Source organism: Chelonoidis abingdonii, chromosome 1 (assembly GCF_003597395.2).
Source record: "Chelonoidis abingdonii isolate Lonesome George chromosome 1, CheloAbing_2.0, whole genome shotgun sequence".
NCBI lineage: Eukaryota > Metazoa > Chordata > Testudines > Testudinidae > Chelonoidis > Chelonoidis abingdonii.
In genome coordinates, this window is record NC_133769.1 from 374,068,737 (window position 1) to 374,090,075 (window position 21,339).

The 21,339-nt window shown below is 43.8% G+C and overlaps 1 protein-coding gene across 4 annotated transcripts in view; it reads left to right on the forward strand.

The window, feature by feature from the left end:
• The window catches only part of LCMT2 (leucine carboxyl methyltransferase 2), a 65,127-nt gene extending 45,137 nt beyond the window's left edge, over positions 1-19,990 (forward strand). For 3 of the 4 annotated variants that reach the window (XM_032778077.2, XM_032778076.2, XM_075061882.1), the window contains 4 exons: positions 9,740-9,837; positions 18,296-18,483; positions 18,573-18,708; positions 19,445-19,990. In XM_032778077.2, the coding sequence (XP_032633968.1) occupies positions 9,740-9,837; positions 18,296-18,483; positions 18,573-18,708; positions 19,445-19,612 (590 nt within the window). In that variant the 3' untranslated portion in view covers positions 19,613-19,990. Of the gene's footprint in view, positions 1-3,233; positions 9,116-9,739; positions 9,838-18,295; positions 18,484-18,572; positions 18,709-19,444 lie in introns of those variants that run through there. The other variant, XM_075061883.1, reaches the window with a different exon arrangement.
• The last annotated feature ends 1,349 nt before the right edge of the window (positions 19,991-21,339 follow it).

Genomic DNA, 21,339 nt, shown 5'->3' on the forward strand with positions numbered 1-21,339 from the left:
CAAATTCCCTCCCTTAAGCTTTGAAAAATCCGGTTTCCTGATTGGTCCTCTTGTCAGGTGTTTGGTTCCCTTTGTTAACCCTTTACAGGTAAAAGAAACATTAACCCTTAGCTATCTGTTTATGACAGGAGGCCCAGAGGGCAGCCCAGAAGCATAAACTGAAGTTAGAAAGGGCCAGAGCTAAGCAGAATATACCGGACAACCCTAGCAATCTTTCACCCAGTACCGCTTCCCATCCCAGAAAGTTCCCCACCTACAAAGGAGGTGATGATACAGAGGCCTTCTTAAAAAATTTCAAAAGGGCCTGCCTTGAGTACAGCCTCTCTACAGACTAGTATATGGTGAAGCTGAGACTGCAGCTCAGTGGACTCTTATCAGAGGTGACAACTAAAATGCCTAAAAAACATCCAAACAGCTACAAACTTTTTAAAAACAAGGCCAGGATTAGAATGGGGCTAACTCCTGAGCAGTGAAAACCAGACATGGCATTTTCCTGACACGCCTACCACATTGTAAAAAATTGGGATGCCTAAATATCAGGAGCAAGCGTTAAACCTCTGGAAGATCTGCCTTTCCTAATGCAAATGAAGCAGTTCTTAGAGGGTGTTCCTGAGGAAATAGAAAGGTATATCCTAAATGGGAAGCCCAAAACTGTAATCACGGCAGGGAAGATTGAAATCAAATGGGTGGGGGTGGTAGAAAAGAAAATAACTAGTAGCAGTTGAAGCAAATATCAGAAGGAGTAACCTAAAACAAAACCCTACCACTGGGGGCAGCCCACAGCCCCACCTACATCCCAAGGAAAACCCCAAACTCCGTATCATCCCACCACACCAGTCTCCAGCAACCCACCTCGCCCCAGTGGCCAGTCAGCTGGGCAATGTTTTAAATGCACTAAGCTGGGGTATATAAAGTCCAGCTGCCCCAAGAACCCCAACAAATTGCAGTTCATTACACCAAAATCACACCAAAGGTGCCCCGGCCCAAATGCCTCCCAAGTACCCTCAGAGCGAAGGGAAACCGTGAATATGGGTGGGAAGAAGGTTATCGCATGGAGGGATACTAGAGCACAAGTGTCAACTCTCCACGAATCCTTAGTAAACCCCAAATTCATCAACTCAGAGGCCCCGGTAATGATTCAACCCTTCATGTCAAACTCTTTAAACTTGCCTAGAGCCAAGTTGCCTGTCCAGTACAAGGGCTGGTCAGGAATGTGGACTTTTGCAGTCTATGATAATTATCCCATTCCCATGCTGCTGGGGGAAGACTTGGACAACCATGTGAAGCTAGCCAAAAGGGTGGGAATGGTCACCTGCAGCCAGGTTAAGCAAGCCTTCACACCTAGCTCTGTTCCTGAGCCTCCTGCAAGGGCCCAGCCTGTGTTGCCAGAGACCCATATTAAGGTGGTGGAACTGAACCCCATGCCCATGTTTGCGGCAGCATTAGTGGATCTAGTCCCAGCGACCCAGACAGAGCCAGTCCCAAAATCAGAACTGGTGGAGCAACCAGCACCAAAACCATTGCCAGCACTGAATCCAGCGCTTGCAACCCCGTCTACAATTCCAATGCCAGAGGGCACTAGCAAGCCTGCACTGGCAGCAGCAAATAACCCTACGCAAGAGGCGCAGCAGGAGCCTAAAATACAACATAGTGTGCCAGCAAAGAGTGATTCACAGTCAACAAAAATAGCCCCATCGTCCTACATCACTTCAAGAGGGACCAAGCCCATGTCCACAATTCAATGAGAAACTGATGTCTCCAGCATCAAGGAAACAGTTCCAGGCCAAGCAGGAAGCAGATAACAGCCTCCAGGGAGCTTAGGCTGCAGCACGAAGCAACCCATTGCCTCTCAGCTCTTCTAATCCATCCTGGTTTGTTGTAAAAAAAGAACTTTTATGTAAGAAAACTCTTTCTGGTGGACCCCAGGAAGAGTGGCATTCTCAGGGACAGTTGGTAGTTCCAGCTAAGTACAGGGTAAAGCTCTTAAACTTAGCCCACGATCATCCTAGTGGCCGTGCTGGGGTGAGCAGGACCAAAGACCATTTGGGGAAGTCATTCCACTGGGAGGGAATGGGCAAGGATGTTTCTACTTATGTCTGGTCTTGTGAGGTGTACCAAAAAGTGAAAAAAAAAACAAGACCAAGTCAAAGCCCCTCTCCAGCCACTCCCCATAAATGAGGTTCCATTTCAGCAAGTAGCTGTAAATATTCTGGGTCCTTTTTCAAAAAAAGACATCCAGAGGAAAGCAATAAATACTGACTTTCATGAATTTTTCCAACCGATGGCCGGAGGTGGTAGCTTGAAGCAACACCAGGGCTAAAAGTGTGTGCCAGGCATTAACAAACATTTTTGCCAGGGTAGGTTGGCCCTCCAATATTCTTACAGTTTCAGAAACTAATTTCCTGGCAGGGACCATGAAAAGCCTGTGGGAAGCTCATGGGGTGAACCACTTGGTTGCCATCCCTTATCACCATCAAACAAATGGCCTGGTGAAGAGGTTTAATGAAACTTTGGGGGCCATAATATGTAAATTTGTAAATGAACACTCCAGTAATTGGGACCTAGTGTTGCAGCAGTTGCTTTTTGCCTACAGGACTGTACCACATCCCAGTTTACGGTTTTCACCATTTAAACTTGTGTATGGCCACAAGGTTAAGGGGCCATTACAGTTGGTGAAGCAGGAATGGGAGGAGTTTATGCCTTCTCCAGGAACTAACATTCTGAACTTTGTAAGCAACCTACAGAACACCCTCTGAAACACTTTAGCCCTTGCTAAAAAAACCCCTAAAAAATGCTAAAAAAGAGCAAAAGGCCTGATATAAAAAACATGCCAGAGAGTGTTCCTTCAAAGTAGGGAACCAAGTCTTGATCTTAAAGGCACTCCAGGCCCATAAAATGAAAGCATCGTGGAAAGGGCCATTCACGGTCCAGAAGTGCCTAGGAGCTATTAAGTATCTCATAGCATTAACCACATCAAACCTAAAGCCTAAGGTATACCATTTTAATTCTTTAAAGCCCTTTTATTCCAGAGAATTAAAGGTTTTCCAGTTTACAGTCATCCACTGCAACTTTGCTCTCGTGCTTGTGTCTCAATAGTGAATTACTCCATGTTGTCTGTCATGGGCTCTTGGGAATGCGTGTTCTTCCTTGGGAAATGCGCTCAGTGCTAACCGTCTTCCTCCACCACTTCCACTGCAACTCTGCTCTCCTGGTGCCATGAATTCACCTTGCAGGTGGTCTTCTCATCGTTCAGTATAAATATCTATTCTCGTGGCATCCGTTGTCATCCACCATTTCCGCCTCAACTCTGCTTTCCTGCAGATGCCATACCATGGCAAGCATGGAGCCTGCTCAGCTCACCACTGCTGTTGTGTGCATTGTAAACACCTCGCTCATTATCCTTCAGTATGTGCAGAACTAGAACCTGCAAAACCTGGCGAGGAGGCGATGACAGCGTGATCACGATAATGATGAGGACATGGACACAGACTTCTCTCAAAGCATGGGCCCTGGCAATTTGGACATCAGTGTGGTAATGTGCATTTGGATGTTTAAAAGTGCGCTGGTGCAGTTTACTGACTTGGTTAGACCTCAGCGAAACCAATATTCCAATTGTTATTGCCGCTTGCTTTGTGCTCCACAATATCTGTGAGAGTAAGGAGGAGATGTTTATGGCTGGGTGGGAGGTTGAGGCAAATCGCCTGGCTCCTGGTTACGTGCAGTCAGACACCAGGGTGGTTAAAAGAGCACAGCAGGGCATGTTGTGCATCAGAGAAGCATTGAAAACCAGTTTCATGACTGGCCAGGCTATGATGTAACAGTTCTGTTTGTTTCTTCTGGATGAAAACCTGCCCCCTTGCTTCACTCTACTTCCCTGTAAGCCAACCACCCTCCCTGCTTTGATCTCCGCTTGCAGAGGCAATAGAGTCGTTGTTTCAAAATAATGCATTCTTTGTTAATTCATCGCACAAATAGGGGGATAACTGCCAAGGTAGCCTGGGAGGGGTGGGGGAGGAGGGAAGCACCGGATGGGGTGGTGGAGGAGGGAAGGACAAGGCCACACTGCACTTCAAAACTTATTGAATGCCAGCCTTCTGTTGCTTGGGCAGTCCTCTGGGGTGGAATGGTTGGGTGCCCGGAGGCCCCCCCGCCCCACATTCTTGGGCGTCTGGGTAAGGAGGCTATTGAACTTGGGGAGAAGAGTGGGCGGTTACACAAAGGCAGCAGCAGCGGTTTGTGCTCCTGCTGCCTTTCCTGCAGCTCCACCAGATGCTGGAGCATATCAGTTTGATCCCCCTTCAGCATTTCATCCTGCCTCCTCTCATCTTGCTTCTGCCACCTCTCGTCTTGCTCTTGCCACCTCTCATCTAGCTCAACTCTCCTGTTCTCGCATTCATTTTCTTCTTTCCTTGACTCTGACATTGTTTGCCTCCACGCATTCTACTGAGCTCTTTCAGAGAACATTTCATCGCAAGTGTGTATTATTTGCCTTCTTATCTGAGCTAGCCTCTGGGAAGATGATAGGGGGAGCGTTGAAACATTTGTAGTTGTGAGAGCTAAAAAAGGAGAGTAGTATTTAAAAAGACACGTTTTAGAGAACAATGGGTAAACTCTTTCATGGTGAACCAAGCTGTTAACGTTACATAGCACATGTGCTTTCAGCACAAGGTCGCATTTTGCCTCTTATATTGAGGGCCTGCCAGTTTGGTGTGAGAGATCACACAGCTGAGCAACAGAATTCTGCTTGCAGGCACCCATGGTAAGCCACAGTCCTTCGGCTTCTTCAACTTTCATAACATATGGGAATGGTTTCAAACAGCAGCACCCTCCTTTCCCATACCAAGCACCCGTTGGGTTGGCCATTTAAAAGGAGGGGCAGTACTGGCTGTGATTGCATCTCAAGTCTTCAGGGCAAATTAATCATTAAACATGCTTGCTTTTAAACCATACATTATATTTGCAAAGGTACACTCACCAAAGGTGCCTTCTCCAGCTTCATGGTCCGTGAGCCTGCCTTGGGAGGGTTGGGAGGGTATTGGCTCCAGGGTGATAAACAGTTCCTGGCTGTCAGGGAGAATGGTTTCTCTGCTTGCATGCTGTGCGCTATCATCCTCCTCCACCTCCTCATCTTCCTTATCCCCAAAATCCTCATCCCTGTTGCATGAGACTCCCCCCTTGCAGGTGTCCATGGTCAGGGGTAGGGTAGCAGTGGCTGCCCCCCTCCCCCCGAATTGCATGCAGCGCATCATAGAAGCGGTATGTCTGGAGCTCTGACCTGGAGCAGCCGTTTGTTTGCCTCTTTGGTTTTTTGGTAGGCTTGCCTGAGCTCCTTAATTTTCACGTAGAACTGCTGCGGGTCCCTGTTGCATCCTCTGTCCATCATGCCATTGGAGATTTTTTCAAATATTTTGGCATTTCGTCTTTTGGAATGAAGTTTTGATAGCATGGATTCATCTCCCCAAACAGCGATCAGATCCAGTACCTCCCGTTCAGTCCGTGCTGGAGCTCTTTTGCGATTCTGGGACTGCATGGTCACCTGTACTGATCACCTCGCCACACTGGCCAAACAGGAAATTAAATTCAAAAGTTCCCAGGGCTTTTGCTGTGTACCTGGCTACTGCATCTGAGTTGAAAGCCAGAGCGGTCACAATGCAGCACTCTGGGATAGCTCCCAGAGGCCAACACTGTCAAATTGCGTCCACACTACCCCAAATTCCACCTGGCAATGTCGATTTCAGTGCTAATCCCCTCGACGGGGAGAAGTACCAAAATCGATTTTAAGAGCCCTTTAAATCAACAAAAATGGCTTTGTTGTAAATTCGACCTAAACTCATAGTATAGACCAGGGCTAAGTTACCTCTCAAACTTGTTTTTGCTCAAAAACTGTCTGTTAAAGTCTCTCATTGTAAGGCACTTGTTCAGCCCCGTGAATAATTTTTGTTATTCTTTGCGCTTGCTCCAGTTTTTCAACATGCTTACAACCACGAGTGCCTACTTCAGGGCAGACTATCAAAAGCAGAGCAGACACCCCAAACTAGTGGTGTGTTCTATAATTAGATTTCACCAACCCGATAGCAAATGTGAACTCCTAAAGTACTATAATAGTCTTACAGTGTAGTCACAGAAAGTCCACTAGGCTGGCAGGGACAGTCTATTTTGCCACATAGGCAAACTGGGCTGTGTCAAAAATTGACTCTTACACCAAAAATCACAAAATATTCCAGGTTACATCCAGTCCTAAGAGATCACTCACTCACCCAGGTCAATTTGCATCCCAGATCTCTCACATCAAAGACAACAAGGGCAGCCAATTCTATAGTAAACTAACTAAAGGTTTATTAGTTAAGGAAAAGGAATGAGTGTTCTTGAGATGTTAAAGCAGGTAAAATATGTATACAGGTGAGTCATGGTCTATAACTCCAAATGGTAGCAGAAATGTAGTATCTGCCAGTTTCCCAATAGTCTCTCAGCCATACTCAGAATAACTTGGGATCTCAGTCTTCTCGTTCAGTTATTCTGCCCTGTTAGAATCCAAACAGTTCAGAGGTGAAATGTTTTTCCTTATGTCCATCCTTACAGCTTTTTCTCACTGAAAACAAGCTGACTAGATCACTACCCACATGGGCTCGCTCTTTCAGGGTTGAGAGAAAGGAATACATTGAGAGTCTTTGATCTCTGATCATCACGTACCATCGCTACTTGCCTTCAAATGCACAAAAATTAGCACTTTAATAGGAAAGTTCTTAATTTGCATTACATAAGGCTTCTTACCCGTTTGATAGGTTATTTAGTTACACTGGTAGATACAATGTAAATGTTTGCTATTACAGTCTAACAGAATAGGGATAAGTGAAAACAATGTCTGAGCATCCATTAGTTTTCATGAAATTTAAACACCAAATGCATTCTTATACAATCACTTTGTTTAAACTAACATAAAGTGAATTGGGCTGACTTCCAGCTATGAGTTTGTCATTTCTCAGCTGACACCTAGATCTTGGCCAGAGCAGGTACTTGGTCTGATTTCAGTACAAGGCAAACTGCTTGATAATTTAGTTGAAAAAGAACAGAATTATCAGACACGTAGATGACCATAATTCATTGAGGAAGAGTCAACATGGTTTTTGTAAAGAGAAATCATGCCTCACCATTCTACTAGAATTCTTTGAAGGGGTCAACAAGCATGTGGACAAGGGGGATCTAGTGGATATAGTGTACCTAGATTTTCAGAAAGATTTTGACAAGATCCCGCACCAAAGGCTCTTAAGCAAAGTAAGGATAAGAGGAAAGGTCCTTTCATGAATTGGTAAGTAGTTAAAAGATAGGAAACAAAGTGTAGGAGTAAATGGTCAGTTTTCAGAATGGAGAGAGGTAAATAAAGGTGTCCCCCAGGGGTCTGTAGTAGGAGCAGTCATATTCAACATATTCATAAATAAATTTGGAAAAAGGGGTGAACAGTGAGATGGCAAAATTTGCAGATGATACAAAACTATTCAAGATAGTTAAGTCCCAGGCAGACTGCAAAGAGCTACAAAAGGATCTCACAAAACTGGGTGACAGGGCAACAAAATGGCAGATGAAATTCAATGTTAATAAATGCAAAGTAATGCACATTGGAAAACATAATCCTAACTATGCACTCAAGATCTTGGAGTCATTGTGGATAATAAACAGAATGTTAGGAATATTGAGAGAGAAAGAGATAATAAGACAGAAATTATCGTATTGCCTCTATATAAATCCATAGTACGCCCACATCTTGAATACTGTGTGCGGATGTGGTCGCCCCATCTCAAAAAAGATATTTTGGAATTGGAAAAAGTTTCAGAAAAAGACAACAAAAATGATTAGGGGTATGAAATGACTTCTGTATGAGGAGAGATTAATAAGACTGGGATTTTTCAGCTTGGAAAAGAGACAACTAAGGGGAGATATGATAGAGGTCTATAAAATGATGACTGGTGTGGTGAAAGTAAATAAGGAATTATTATTTACTCCTTCTCCTAACACAAGAACTAGGGGTCATCAAATAAAATTAATAGGCAGCAGGTCTAAAACAAACAAAAGGAAGTATTTCTTCACAAAATGCATGGTCAACCTGTGGAACTCTTTGTCAGAGGATGTTGTGAAGGCCAAATTTATAACAGGGTTAAAAAAAGAACTAGATACATTCATGGAGGATAGGTCCATCAATGTCTGTGAGCCAGAATGGGCTGGGATGATAGCCCTAGCCTCTGTTTGCGAGAAGCTGGGAATGGGTGACAGGGAATGGATCACTTGATGATTACCTGTTTTGTTCATTCCCATTGGAGCAGCTGGCATTAGCCACTGTCGGAAAACAGGATATTGGGGTAAATGAACCTTTGGTCTGACCTAGTCTAGCTCTTCTTATGTTCTTATTATGTTGATAAATTAGAGAAGGTTCAGTGAAGAGCTACGAATTGTCCTCAGGCCCGCTCCTCCCAGGTTGGAGATTCAGGTTCTATTGTGTGGCGTGAAAACCGCAGGCCAGACATTTTCTTCTGTAGATTCTCATTCTCTGGTAACAGGTTTGAAATCACATCAGTGAGGCAGTGTTTATAAGCTCTCCTTCAGAGTAGGGCTTTTTCGCGCGGGTTATGTGCCAGCCCACATAATAGGGGGCTAACATTACAGTCTGCGATCGGTTGGCAAATCTGGTTCACAACTGGGCTTCTACATCTGTTTGTCCTTTCAAAGTTTTCAGTTTTAAAGTGCGGAATTCAGAACCTTATGGGAATTCTTGATCCATATGTGCATGGCTAGAAGCGAAATGATGCTGCAAGTTTGAAGATTTGAACAGAGATATACGTCTGGCAAAGAAGACACATGGCCTTACCATTATGTTCAGCAAAAAAGTACTTATTCTCCCATTCCTGTTAGAAGCCTCGATTTTTTCACCTGTGTATTTTATTTTCTGTTTGCACTTGTTTTCCATTGTTAGATGGTGTAAGAAAAATTTTGATTAAAATTTTCCACACCAGCTAGTCACCATGTGCTTTATTCAAGGAGATATTGGTGCCAGCCAGGGGGTGCTGGACCCCGGCTCTGTCCCAGGCCCTGCCCTCCCACTCCACCCCTTTCGCCAAGCCCCCACCTCTGTGCCACCTCTTCCTGACCCTCCCCCAAGTGAGCCATGTACTCACTCTTCCCACACACCCCTTCACATCGCAAAACAGCTGATTGCAGCAGGTGAGAAGCACAGGGAGGGAGGAAGAGGCACTGATCGGGTGGGCTGCCAGCTGGTGGGAGGCTCGGGGGGGGAGAGGATGATAGGGCTGCTGGTGGATGTTCAGCACCCACCATTCTTTCCCCAGAGTCGGCTCCTAGCAGGAGCCGCATTTTATCTTCTGAAGAGCTGCATTCAGCTCCGGAGCCGCAGTTTGGCCACTCCAGATAAAGAATATCTTCTAGTTGACTCAGACAAGAGGCATGGGTTAGGCTGACTGTCCTGGAATTGCTGGCTTATGCCTAGTCTCTCCCTCCAGCTGTCTGGTTCTACATTAGCTAGCAGGGACAGATTGAACAGACACTAGTGGAATTGCTAGACAGTGGCAGACTCTCTTAGAGGTCTGGAGTACAAAGCATCCAGTCTTGTGGATATAATTGAGGTCCCCCATGACAACTGTCTTGCAGTGATCCAGGCAGAAGATGTATCTGTTGCCTACGTGACCTTTCATGATCCAGCTCCTCTGTTCAGCTGACTGTGTCTTCTTTCTAGGCCAGAAGTACCTGTTTATCTATGGGGGCCGTTCTGCTGTGCAGCCTGTCCTGGGGGACTGGTATTTCCTGCATTTGGAAGAGTTTTCTTGCAGAAGGGTAAGTACCCCACAAGACCTTGAGGAATAATGTCTGTCCTAACTCTGTGACTGGGCGCTCCAGTACTGGGAGCCCATTTAATGTTCCAGTTTTGTGAGTTGAGGCAGCAGAGTAGATTGGTTTAAATCACAGATTTTAATCATGATTTTAAATGGCAAGAAAGATACTTTGATTTAAATAATCAATTCTAATTTTGTTTTACATTTGTATTTTTTAGTTATTTTCCTATAGAAAAGTTGATTCTCATTGTTGGTAAACATTAAACCTTATTTGCAATTAAAATTTAGCATTTACATTAAAATTTAGTATTTCTCTCTAACCAGGAGGATACACTACATCTGTACACATTTATTTAAGCAATTATATAACTTTACATGTGTTCAGGCTCTTCTTTTTGACATTACTTTTTATGTTAGAAAATAGTGAATGACACATTTCTTATTTACTATATGATTTGTGTCAAGCTGCAATTGGAATTCAATTAAAAATGCACAGAAAGAGATTTTGTATTTTTTTTTTATTAGTTGAATATGCTGGATCCATAAGGGAAAAAAGTGGGTTTATCAAAATGTCTTGCATTTAAAACTAAAGATGTATTAAATAAGGGAAATATTATCTGAAGTTAGTGCATTTTGTAGGCCTTGCTGAAGCTCTAGAGATAAATAACAATATGACCTGTGACTCCTTAACTGCTAATCTGGGTTTTTTCTCACAATGCCTTACTGGTAGCAAGCAGCAAACCCCTTGAGGTGCTGTTACCGTGCAGTACAACCACATGTGGAGCCCCCACGTCCATCCAGATTTCATGAATGCTCCCAGAGCCACTCACAAATCACACAGAGAAAGGCACCAGCCAAATCCCCAAGCTCCCAGCCTTGTACCACTGGAATATACTGTCTTGTACTGCTCAAGACCCTTTCTTGAGCAATGCAAGTTTACTAATTTGCCAAGCACTTCAGTCAAACTCACTGGTAATGATAAACATAAGAATAAGTTTAAGGATTACAAAAGATGGATTTTAAGTGAGTATAAGTGATAAGCAAAAGTCAGAGTGGTTACCAAAAGAAAATAAAAGACAAACACGTGGTCTAAATTCTCAACCTAATTAGACTAGATAATATCTGGACTAAGTAGTTTTTCTCACCCCACTGGATACTGCAGGTTGTGTCAGGATTCCCTCCCAACTCTGAACTCTGGGGTACAGATGTGGGAACCCACATGAAACCCCCCCTACACTTATTTCTACCAGCTTAGGTTAAAAACTTTCCCAAAGCACAAATCCTTCCCTTGTCCTTGGACGGTATTGCTGCCACCACCAAGTGATTTAGACAAAGATTCCGGAAAAGGACCACTTTGAGTTCCTATTTCCCAAAATATGCCCCCAAACCCTTTCACCCCCTTTCCTGGGGAACAAAGTGAGCACAGACCAGACCCTTGGGTTTTTGGACACTAAAAACCAACCAGGTTCTTAAAAGTAGAACTTTATCATAAAAAAAACGTAAAAGAAGCACCTCTGTAAAATCAAGATGGAAAGTAATTTTACAGGGTAATAAAAAGATTTAAAACACAGAGGATTCCCCTCTAGGCTCAATTTCAAAGTTACAAAAACAGAAATAAACCTCCCTTATTCACAAGCTAAAACAAAAGATAGTCTAACACATTTTCTTTCTATTACTTACAATTTCTGTAAGTTTAGATGTATCAGTAGGAGCTGTGTTACCTGCTTGGTCACTCTCTTTGTCCTGAGAGTCCTAGGACCAATCCTATTCAATTTATTCATAAATGATCTGGAGAAAGGGGTAAACAGTGAGGTGGCAAAGTTTGCAGATGATACTAAACTACTCTCTTCTGCCAATGTAAACAAACTTATGACTTTGAGTGGATTGGCTGAACAAAGAAGTATAGGACTGAGGTAACTTGTAGGCTTCTAAAGTTTTACGATTGTGTTGGTTTTAGCTTGATTGTGATGCAGTTTTTTTTTGTACATAATTCCGATACATTTGTAAGTTCAACTTTCATGAAAAGACATTGACACGAACTGTTTCTTGTATTAGATGAATTGAAAAATTACAATTTTCTTTTTTACACCATGCAGATATTTGTGAAATAGAAAACATTAATGATACAAAAGCTGAACATATTTAAAAATAAATGGTATTCTGTTTAACAGTGTGATTAATTGCATGATAATCACAACCATCCATGAATTATTTTTTTCCATCAAACTTTTATGTACCCTAATGACGTGAATAACACTACCATAGTTCTTATGCGATGTGTCTTTGCTTATCGGAATTATACCCGCATATTGGAAACCTGAATTAGATTTGTTACATGTTGATTACTCTTGCTCAAGTTCATAGGTTAATATATTGACATCGGCGCTCTGAATGCCTACATCGCATTCAAGGATCTTGTCTTACATAGACTCCGACACTGTGTCCATCATATTGACTTTCCAGAACTGAGGGTCTCTTATATCTGTTCGGGTCAGAGTCAGTATGATTCTGACTCAAGCTATGCCCAAGTTTTCTCCCTGAATTCTTTCCGATTCACTGTGGTTTCAGTGGTCCAGTATTGCTGCAGAGTATCAGTAGTATCTGCGCATCATTATGTTTCTCCTATATGCTCAGCGACCAGCTTGATTGTTCATGGACCTATTGCATCCTCTGTCCATTTGTGAATCACATTACACCTTGACATAATTTTCTTTATTCTGAGCCATCCATTTGTTCATTACTTTGTGGTCCCTTACTACAATGTCTCCCTAGCATACAAGTATGACAGTTCCATTCCAGGTTTTAACTCGTAACTGCTAGCATCTCTGGTAGTGCTTGTCAAGAGAGCTACTATTCATCCCTTAATGATCTTTGTGTTTTAGAATACCTGCTGACTTTTAGTATCTATCTCTGTGTCAATCTTCTGTGCTCGGGTAGCTATCTCTCGCTCTCACCCGCGTTTTGGTGTTTTGCAGAAATTTGATGGACCTGAATATTATACTTCCCATACTGTCACTTTCTATCAGCATACATTATGTGTTATAAGACCTCGTTTAGATACATACGTTACCCACTCTAGTACCGTTCTGAATCTTTTACCTAGACGCTCGATGAATACCATGTCCCATGGCGTACTCTTTGTATTGGCTTCCTCGTACATGTGCATACGTTCCATCCCCTCTACATCACTTTATCTCTATGTCCTTCTCTCTGTCCACATTGTTGAACAATCTCTAATATATTCTGTTATCCGAAACTTGTGATGCTGGTGACTAAACCTGTCACGTTTTTGTACCCCGGTACTATTACTGAGTATCTCAAGTGTTGGGCATGAGCAATAGGATATTCATTTAACGGCCATTTAGCTCCTCTTTAATATGTTACCTGCTTCATTGATGAGCAGCTGTTACTGCTACTTTGCTTAAGAATTTTTGTCAACAGGTTTTCTGCAAGTCCAAGATACACTATATGCCACTGATACCCTTTGGTCCCTAGATCAACCACATCGCCCGTATGACGTAGCCCTCCCAGAGCATGTCATATGATCTTTAGTAGTCTAGAATGTCGAGATGTACAGATGTCACTTGGATTCTATTCCTATGTAGCAGTAGAATTAGGCTGGGCCTCCTTGGTGTGATACAGACACTCTGTTGAATCTGCAGTCATATCAATGCATATTTAACTCTACGTTAAATAACATCTCTCCTGACTCTTGGTGTGCGGCTGAGTGATACAACACCACAGCAGCCCTAGTACTACCACAGTCCAAGCTGCTTTAGCCATCGTTTTCATATAGTTTCCAGCTAACGCAACTCCAAGACCGAGTGTGAATTAACTATGGCTGGGGACAGCGTCCAATTAATAAACATTCAGGTTAGAGTTACTGCAAGGGGGTGCAGAGTGACACTGATGTTTTAGTGAAGAGACAGAAATTTTAAAGTCAAAATGGGCGTGAGAATTGTCTCCAACCCAATCAACTTACGCTGTTACTCTTTCGTATGTTAGTTGCCTGGGCAAGCTGCATGGAAACTTTTTAAGTGAAGTATGAGACACCATAAGATAAAGGACTATCATGCTCTATAATGCTTCATATCTCTCCACATCCTCATAACCGAATATAGAATTGTAAATAGACACCATAGTAACAGAGAACCAAATATAGGTGTCACTGTTGAGAGCAGATACCTCACTACTCATAACCAACCACAGTATGAGATAAGATCGCTAAGTGAGTGTATGGGGCCGCAGAAAATTGTCTTCCCCTTATTTGACCCACGTCCCATGCTAGTGTAGTTAGAACTCCGTCGCTCGAGGAGAATAATAGATAAAAGCTATCCAATTCCATAACGTTCTGCTCATTGACTGACACGTGTAAAAAGCACGTTATTATCATGAGCGTGGAAGTTTGGCGCTCAAGCAAGTAGAGAATTTGGACTATCTAGTGTAGCTCAGGACAAGAGCACTCAAACTGAACACATATCGTGAGTAAGAAACAGTGCGCCTCTCTATCACCTTCGATTTTTGCTTCAGGTCCTCAGATCGCTTGCGGAATGGTGTCCCTAGCCTCTGTTTGTCAGAGGATGGAGATGGAGGGCAGGAGAGAGATCATTGCGTGTTAGGTTCACTCCCTCTGGGGCACCTGGCATTGGCCACTGTCGGTAGACAGATACTGGGCTAGATGGACCTTTGGTCTGACCCGGTATGGCCGTTCTTATGTTATGTTCTAACAACAAACAGAGCACACACAAAACCTCCCCCATTTGAAAGTATCTTCTTTCCTTATTGGTCCTTTTGGTCAAGTGCCAACCATGTTATTTGAGCTTCTTAACCCCTTACAGATAAAGGGGATTTTATTCTACCTGTAGGTTTATGTTTATGACAGGTTGGTTATAGCCTTTCATATTCAGGCTTTCTGTTAGCCTCGGGACCAATCTCCTCAGCTCCAGCATTCTCATTGCCTTCAGCATGGGAGGGATAAGAGAAAAGACAAACCACATAACCTCTGTCCCCTATTTTATATCTTCAGTCCATGTGCTTGGAGAACACAAGTCCATCCATGTCTGGTGGGCATTGCTGAGTCACCAGGCAAGGTTTAGCAATTCCCTTGGTGTGGTCTTATGCAAGTGAGTCATTGAATTGTAGCACCCTTGCTGGACAATGGCTGTTGATGGTTATTCAACACCCATCAGGCATTGGTTACCTCCCTTGTTGTTGGCTCTGGGGAGCTAATATCTGGGCGATTCCCCAACTCACAGCATATTTTAATAACAACCATACAGCACAATCTCATAACTTCATATGTGTTAATGATATACATGCTTAGATAGAACAATGGGTTTCAGCAGTTGATAACCTTTCCCATGATACTTTACATGGCATGCTTTATATGAAATATCACAATTATATACAAATGATGAATATGGGGATTACAGGGCGCTCCCCGGAGGTATAGTGTCACACATACCCAGTTCTTTCAGCCTTTGTTCATACGCCTAAACAACCAGTGGGGCCACTTGATGATTGAGATGGTAAAGGAGCACTCGAGGGCGATAAGGCCATTGTGGAGAAACTAATTGAATTCCTTGCATTGATCTTCATGGCTAAGGATGTGAGGGAGATTCCCAAACCTGAGCCATTCTTTTTAGGTGACAAATCTGAGGAACTATCCCAGATTGAGGTGTCATTAGAGGAGATTTTATAACAAATTGATAAACTAAACAGTAATAAATCATCAGGACCAGATGGTATTCACTCAAGAGTTCTGAAGGAACTCAAATGTGAAACTGCAGAACTACTACCTGTAGTCTATAACCAACATAGTGAATACCAATGAAATTGAGGTGGGATCAGAAGAGGCTAAAATAGGGATAAAACAAGTTAAAAGTTACTTGGACAAATGGGATGCCTTCAAGTCACCAGAGCCTGATGAAATGCATCTGTAAATACTCAAGGAGCTGACTGAGGAGATATCTGAGCCATTAAAGGAGACATTCCCCTGGTATTATCTGGACCAGTGCTCTGCTAGGTCACTCTAATCCTTGACTCTGGGAGCCAGCCTTACCCTGCTCTGCTGTGAGAACCCCCACTCCTGGACTGTTCAGGCGTAGCCTCTGGCATGTAAGCTGCTCCTTGGATTGTACAACTGAACGACAGTAGCCAGTATCTCCGGTCCCAGACACAATCCTAGGAACCCCCATCTTGTAGTGTCCAGTTATGCCTGTTGGACACTGCAGGCTTGTATGAGTTCATCAATTTAACAACAAAATTGATGTGTACCAGGCTTGTTATCCCAAGGGGAGTCTTTGACATGCTTCAAACCAAATGCACTGCTTCAGGTAGAATAAAATTGATTAACTACAAAGATAGATTTTAAGTGATTATAACTCAAAGCATAACAAGTTGGATTTGGTCAAAGGAAATAAAAGCAAAACACATTCTAAACTGATCTTAACACTTTCAGTGCCCTTACAAATGTAGATGCTTGTCACCACAAGCTGGCTGGTTGCTCTTCAGACAGCTTCTACCCTTCGATCAGTGCATCAGTCACTTGGTGGAGATAGAAGACAGAGGAAAAGCATGGCAAACGTTACTCTGTTTTATCATGTTCTTTCTTCCCTTTTGGCTTTGGCCCCTTCCCGCTTTAGGGTCAGGTAAGCATTACCTCATCGTACTCCCACACTGGCTAAGGAAAACGGGGGTGACTCACTCGAGAGTCCAACAGATCCTTTGTTGCTGCCTAGGCCGGTGTCCTTTGTTCCTGTGAGGCTGAGCTGGGTTTGTCCCATACATGCCCTGATGAGGTATGAACTGCCCCTCTGCTCTTGGAGAGTTTTGCCTGGGCTTGTTTTAAGTGGTGAGGACATATTTTCAGCCTCATAACTATATACATGAAATTACAACCTATAGTAATGTTATAACAACAATGCTCAGTGCATCATGAGCCTTCCGAAGACACCCAACATGACAAAATTTGGCATTGGATACCACACAATCATATTATAAGGATGAACATGAGGGTATAGGGTGTTCCCCTGAGGTGTAGAGCATCACATAGGTGTTTGTCTAACCTGCTCTTAAAAACCTCCAATGATGGAGATTTTACAACCTCCCTAGACAATTTATTCCAGTGCTTAACCACCCTGATGGTTAGGAAGTTTTTCCTAATGTCTAACCAAAACTGCCCTTGCTGCAATTTAAGCCCACTGCTTCTTGTCCTATCTTCAGAGGTTAACAAGAACAATTTTTCTTTCTACTCCATGTAACAACCTTTTACATACTTGAAAACTGTTATTTCCCCTCTCAGTTCTTCTCTTTCCCAGACTAAACAAGCCCAGTTTTTTCAATCTTCCATCATAGGTCATGTTTTCTAGACCTTTCATCATTTTTATTGCTCTTCTCTGAACTCTCTTCAATTTGTCCACATTCTTCTTGAAACGTGGTGCCCAGAACTGGACCCAATACTCCAGTTGAAGCCTAATCAGAGTGGAGTAGAGCGGAAGAATTACTTCTTGTGTCTTGCTTACAACACTCCTGCTAATACATCCCAGAATGATGTTCGCTTTTTTTGCAACAGCGTTACGCTGTTGACTCATATTTAGCTTGTTATCCACTATGACCCCCAGATCCCTTTTCGCAATGCTCCTTCCCAGGCAGTCATTTCCCATTTTGTAAGTGTGCAACTGATTGTTCCTTCCTAAGTGGAGTACTTTGCATTTGTCCCTATTGAATTTCATCCTATTTACGTCAGACCATTTCTCCAGTTTGTCCAGATCATTTTGAATTTTAATCCTGCCCTCCAAAGCACTTACAACCTCTCCCAGCTCGGTATCGTTTGCAGACTTTATAAGTGTGCTCTCTATGCCATTATCTAAATCATTGATGAAGATATTGAACAGAACTGGACCCAGAATTGATCTCTGCAGGACCCCACTCGTTAGTTCTTCCAGCATGACTGTGAACCATTGATAACTATTCTTGGAACGGTTTTCCAACCAGTTATGCACCTACCTTATAGTAGCTCCCTCTAGGTTGTATTTCCCTAGTTTGTTTATGAGATGGTCATGCGAGACAGTATCAAAAGCTTTAGGTGAGAGGCTGATGAAGAAGTTACAAAGAGCTATGTTACCTCTCAGGGGTATGAGACCAGATATGCTAAAAATTGTGAGAGGCTCAGATACTCTGGTAATGGGGGCCTTATAAATGTTGGAGATAGATTAGACAGAACCTCCCTCCAGTGGGGAGCTGGGCATGTCCTCCCTGAGGTTCACTTCACCTTCAGCCATACCCAATCTACTGCCAGTTCTTTCCTTGAGGAGAGAATGCCAGATCCCGGGGGGTGAGGGGAATGAGAAAAGGAAAGATTAATCCTGTGGGGATGGCTGGGGGTGAACGGGGAGGACAAACATTCTCCTTGCTCCTGATCCCCTGAACCTACAGCTCATAGTGTTCTGCTTGTCTAGATTCCTGTTGGGGGCCCAGTCCCTGAGGGCCGTCACTCTCACAGCGCCTGCAGCTGGGACGGGGGAGCGCTCATTGCAGGGGGCCTGGGAGCAGCTGGGCAACCGTTGAACTCAGTGCTCTTTCTGAGACCGACTGGGAGTGGCTTTCAGTGGCAGGGTATAGAGACTCACCCTCCTTTCATCCCCAGGTCAGTGACGATCCCATGGGACAGTGAGTACATGCCCTATATCTCACTCTCCTCATCATTGGAGTTGTCTCTCTGAACTCTCTCCACAGGTATTCACACACTGCCCATGTACATGATGGGAAACTCCTGCTTGTGGGGGGAGTATGGCTTCACTCTGAATCAATACCCGGTGTGACTGTGATTGACCTGATGAAGGGTTTCAGCTTGGATTATCAGATTGACACAGTAAGTGCTAAAACTACCCCCTTTCCAGGAGGAATCTGTGTTCCATGAAGGGAGGAGCAGTCTCTTGGGCTCTGTTGATTGTCAGTGACTAGGCCCCTGGAATAGAGAATATAGAAAGGGATAAACTGGGACCAGAATAGAATGCCATTGCATCTGCTAGCTAGACTCAGCCTGGAGAGAGTGGATGGGGATCTCAGCAGAGATGGGATTCTGGGGCTCAGTGAGGCCAAACGGTGGGGAGCTGCCATAGCCAAGACTAGAGGAGGGAGAGGCCAAGATGGCCCAGGCCATAGGAGTCACAGAGTATGTGGGAAGAGGAGAGATCAGGATCAAGGATGCTGCCTTTGGGAAGCTGAATGAAGGGAGGAGACAGAGGGCTATGGCTGGGGTGGGCTAGAGGAGGCTCCTCTTTCCTCAGAACCTTTTTTGTAATTTGTGAAAGGTCACTGGCTTCCATAAATAAACTTTCAGCAGGCTGGCCCCTGCCCCTGCTCTGCCCCCTACTCTTTGTTCTAGCAAAGAATTCTGAATTGTTGAACTGATCCACACACTCTGGGTCTCTGAACACCCAGACTTCCTCCATCTCCCAGGCTTTGAGCACTTTGTCCATGCACCCTACCACCACCACTTCCCTTGCTCCCTGTTGGCCTCCATGCACCTCTCCAATGCCAGTCTGGCCAGCTCTCCTGGAACAGACAGTGTACATTTCCCTCACAGGACTCTTGTTCTTTTCCAGATGTCCCTGAAGTGGCCATTAATGCTGTATAATCACAGCAGTGTTTTCCTGCCGGACAAAAGCGAGCTGCTGCTTATTGGTGGTGGTGGGAACTGCTTCTCCTTCGGGACCCATCTCAACCTGCACCCCGTCTGCGTAGGCCTCAGCAACATCCTGACCAGTCAGTGATGGGAGATAAACCAGGATAGAACCACAAAGCTGCAGCATGGGAAGATGGTGCAATTGCATACTGCAGAGCCCAAGTGGCCCAATGGCAGAAGTGGGTGTACTCGGCACAAGCCGGTGATGTGGTCCCACAAGGGATTGCCACCCAGAACAGTAACCTGGCCTGATGGCAGTGGGGAGGTCCAAGGACATAGAACAGCAAAAATACCCTGGGCAGTGGGGGAGTTGAAAAGTGACTGAAGACCTAGAGAGGTGATGTGACAGCATGGTGGTCTGAGCAGTGACTTTGGGAAGAGTGGCTGGCATTGCCTACATGAATGTATCCTACTTTTTTTCTATTGTTCTCTCTCATTATTTTACATAGTAAAAAAAAAAAAAATCATCCCAAAGCTGCTTTTTCTGCTGGTGCCACAGCCCCTCCGGATGAAATGAGGGAGCCGGCCTAATTCCTAGGATATGCAGTAGAACCACCATTAGCCAAAGATTGTGGGGGATTTTCAGGGGTGCTGGGGGCAAAACATTTGTCTAGTGTAGGGAAGACAGTAGGCAGACACAGCCCTGCAGCTCATGCCTCACGTATCCTGATGCATTCCCAACCCATTATAGGAAGTTTCCCTGTTCCATCAAAGCAATCAGTCACCTCCACAGCTATTGGGTAGGGTGATGCCAGAATCCCTGGAGATGTAGACAAGAACATAAAAATGGCCACACTGGGTCAGACTAGCCCAGTATCCTGTCTTCTGACAATGGCCAATGCCAGGTGCCCCAGAGGGAATGAACAGAACAGGTAATAATCAAGTGATCCATTCCCTGTAACCCATTCCCAGCTTCTGGAACACAGAGGCTAGGGACACCATCCCTGCCTATCCTGGTGGATAGCCATAAGCTTATCTAGTTCTTTTTTGAACGCTGTTATAGCCTTCACAACATGGCCTTCACAACATCTTCTAGCAAAGAGTTCCACAGGTTGACAGTGCATTGTGTGAAGAAATACTTCCTTTTGTTTGTTTTAAACCTGCTGTCCATTAATTTCATTTGGTGATTCCTAGTTCTTCAGTTATGAGAATGAGTAAATAACAATTCCTTAATTTACTTACTCCACTCCAGTCATGATTTTATAGACCTCTATTATACCCCCTCTTAGTTGTCTCTTTTCCAAGCTGAAAAGTCCAAATCTTATTAATCTCTCCTCATACAGAAGCAGTTTCATGCCCCTTATTATTTTTGTTGCCCTTTTCTGAACCTTTTCCAATCCCAATATATCTTTTTTGAGATGGGGCAACCACATCTGCACACAGTATTCAAGATGTGGGTGTACCATGGATTTATATAGAGGCAATATGATATTTTCCATCTTCTTATCTATCCCTTCCTTAATTATTCCCAGTATTCTGTTTGCTTTTTGGACTGCCGCTTCACATTGAGTGGATGTTTTCAGAGAACTATCCATAATGACTCCAAGATCTCTTTGAGTGGTAGCAGCTAATATAGACCCCATCATTTTATATGTATAGTTGGGATTATGTTTTCCAATGTGCAATACTTGACATTCAATGTCGATAAATGCAATCTGCCATTTTGTTGCCCAGTCACCCAGGTCTGAGAGATCCTTTTGTAGCTCTTTGCAGTCTGCCTGGGACTTAACTATCTTGAGTAGTTTTGTATCTGCAAATCTTGCCACCTAACTGTGTACCCCTTTTTTTCAGATAATTTGTGAATATGTTGAATAG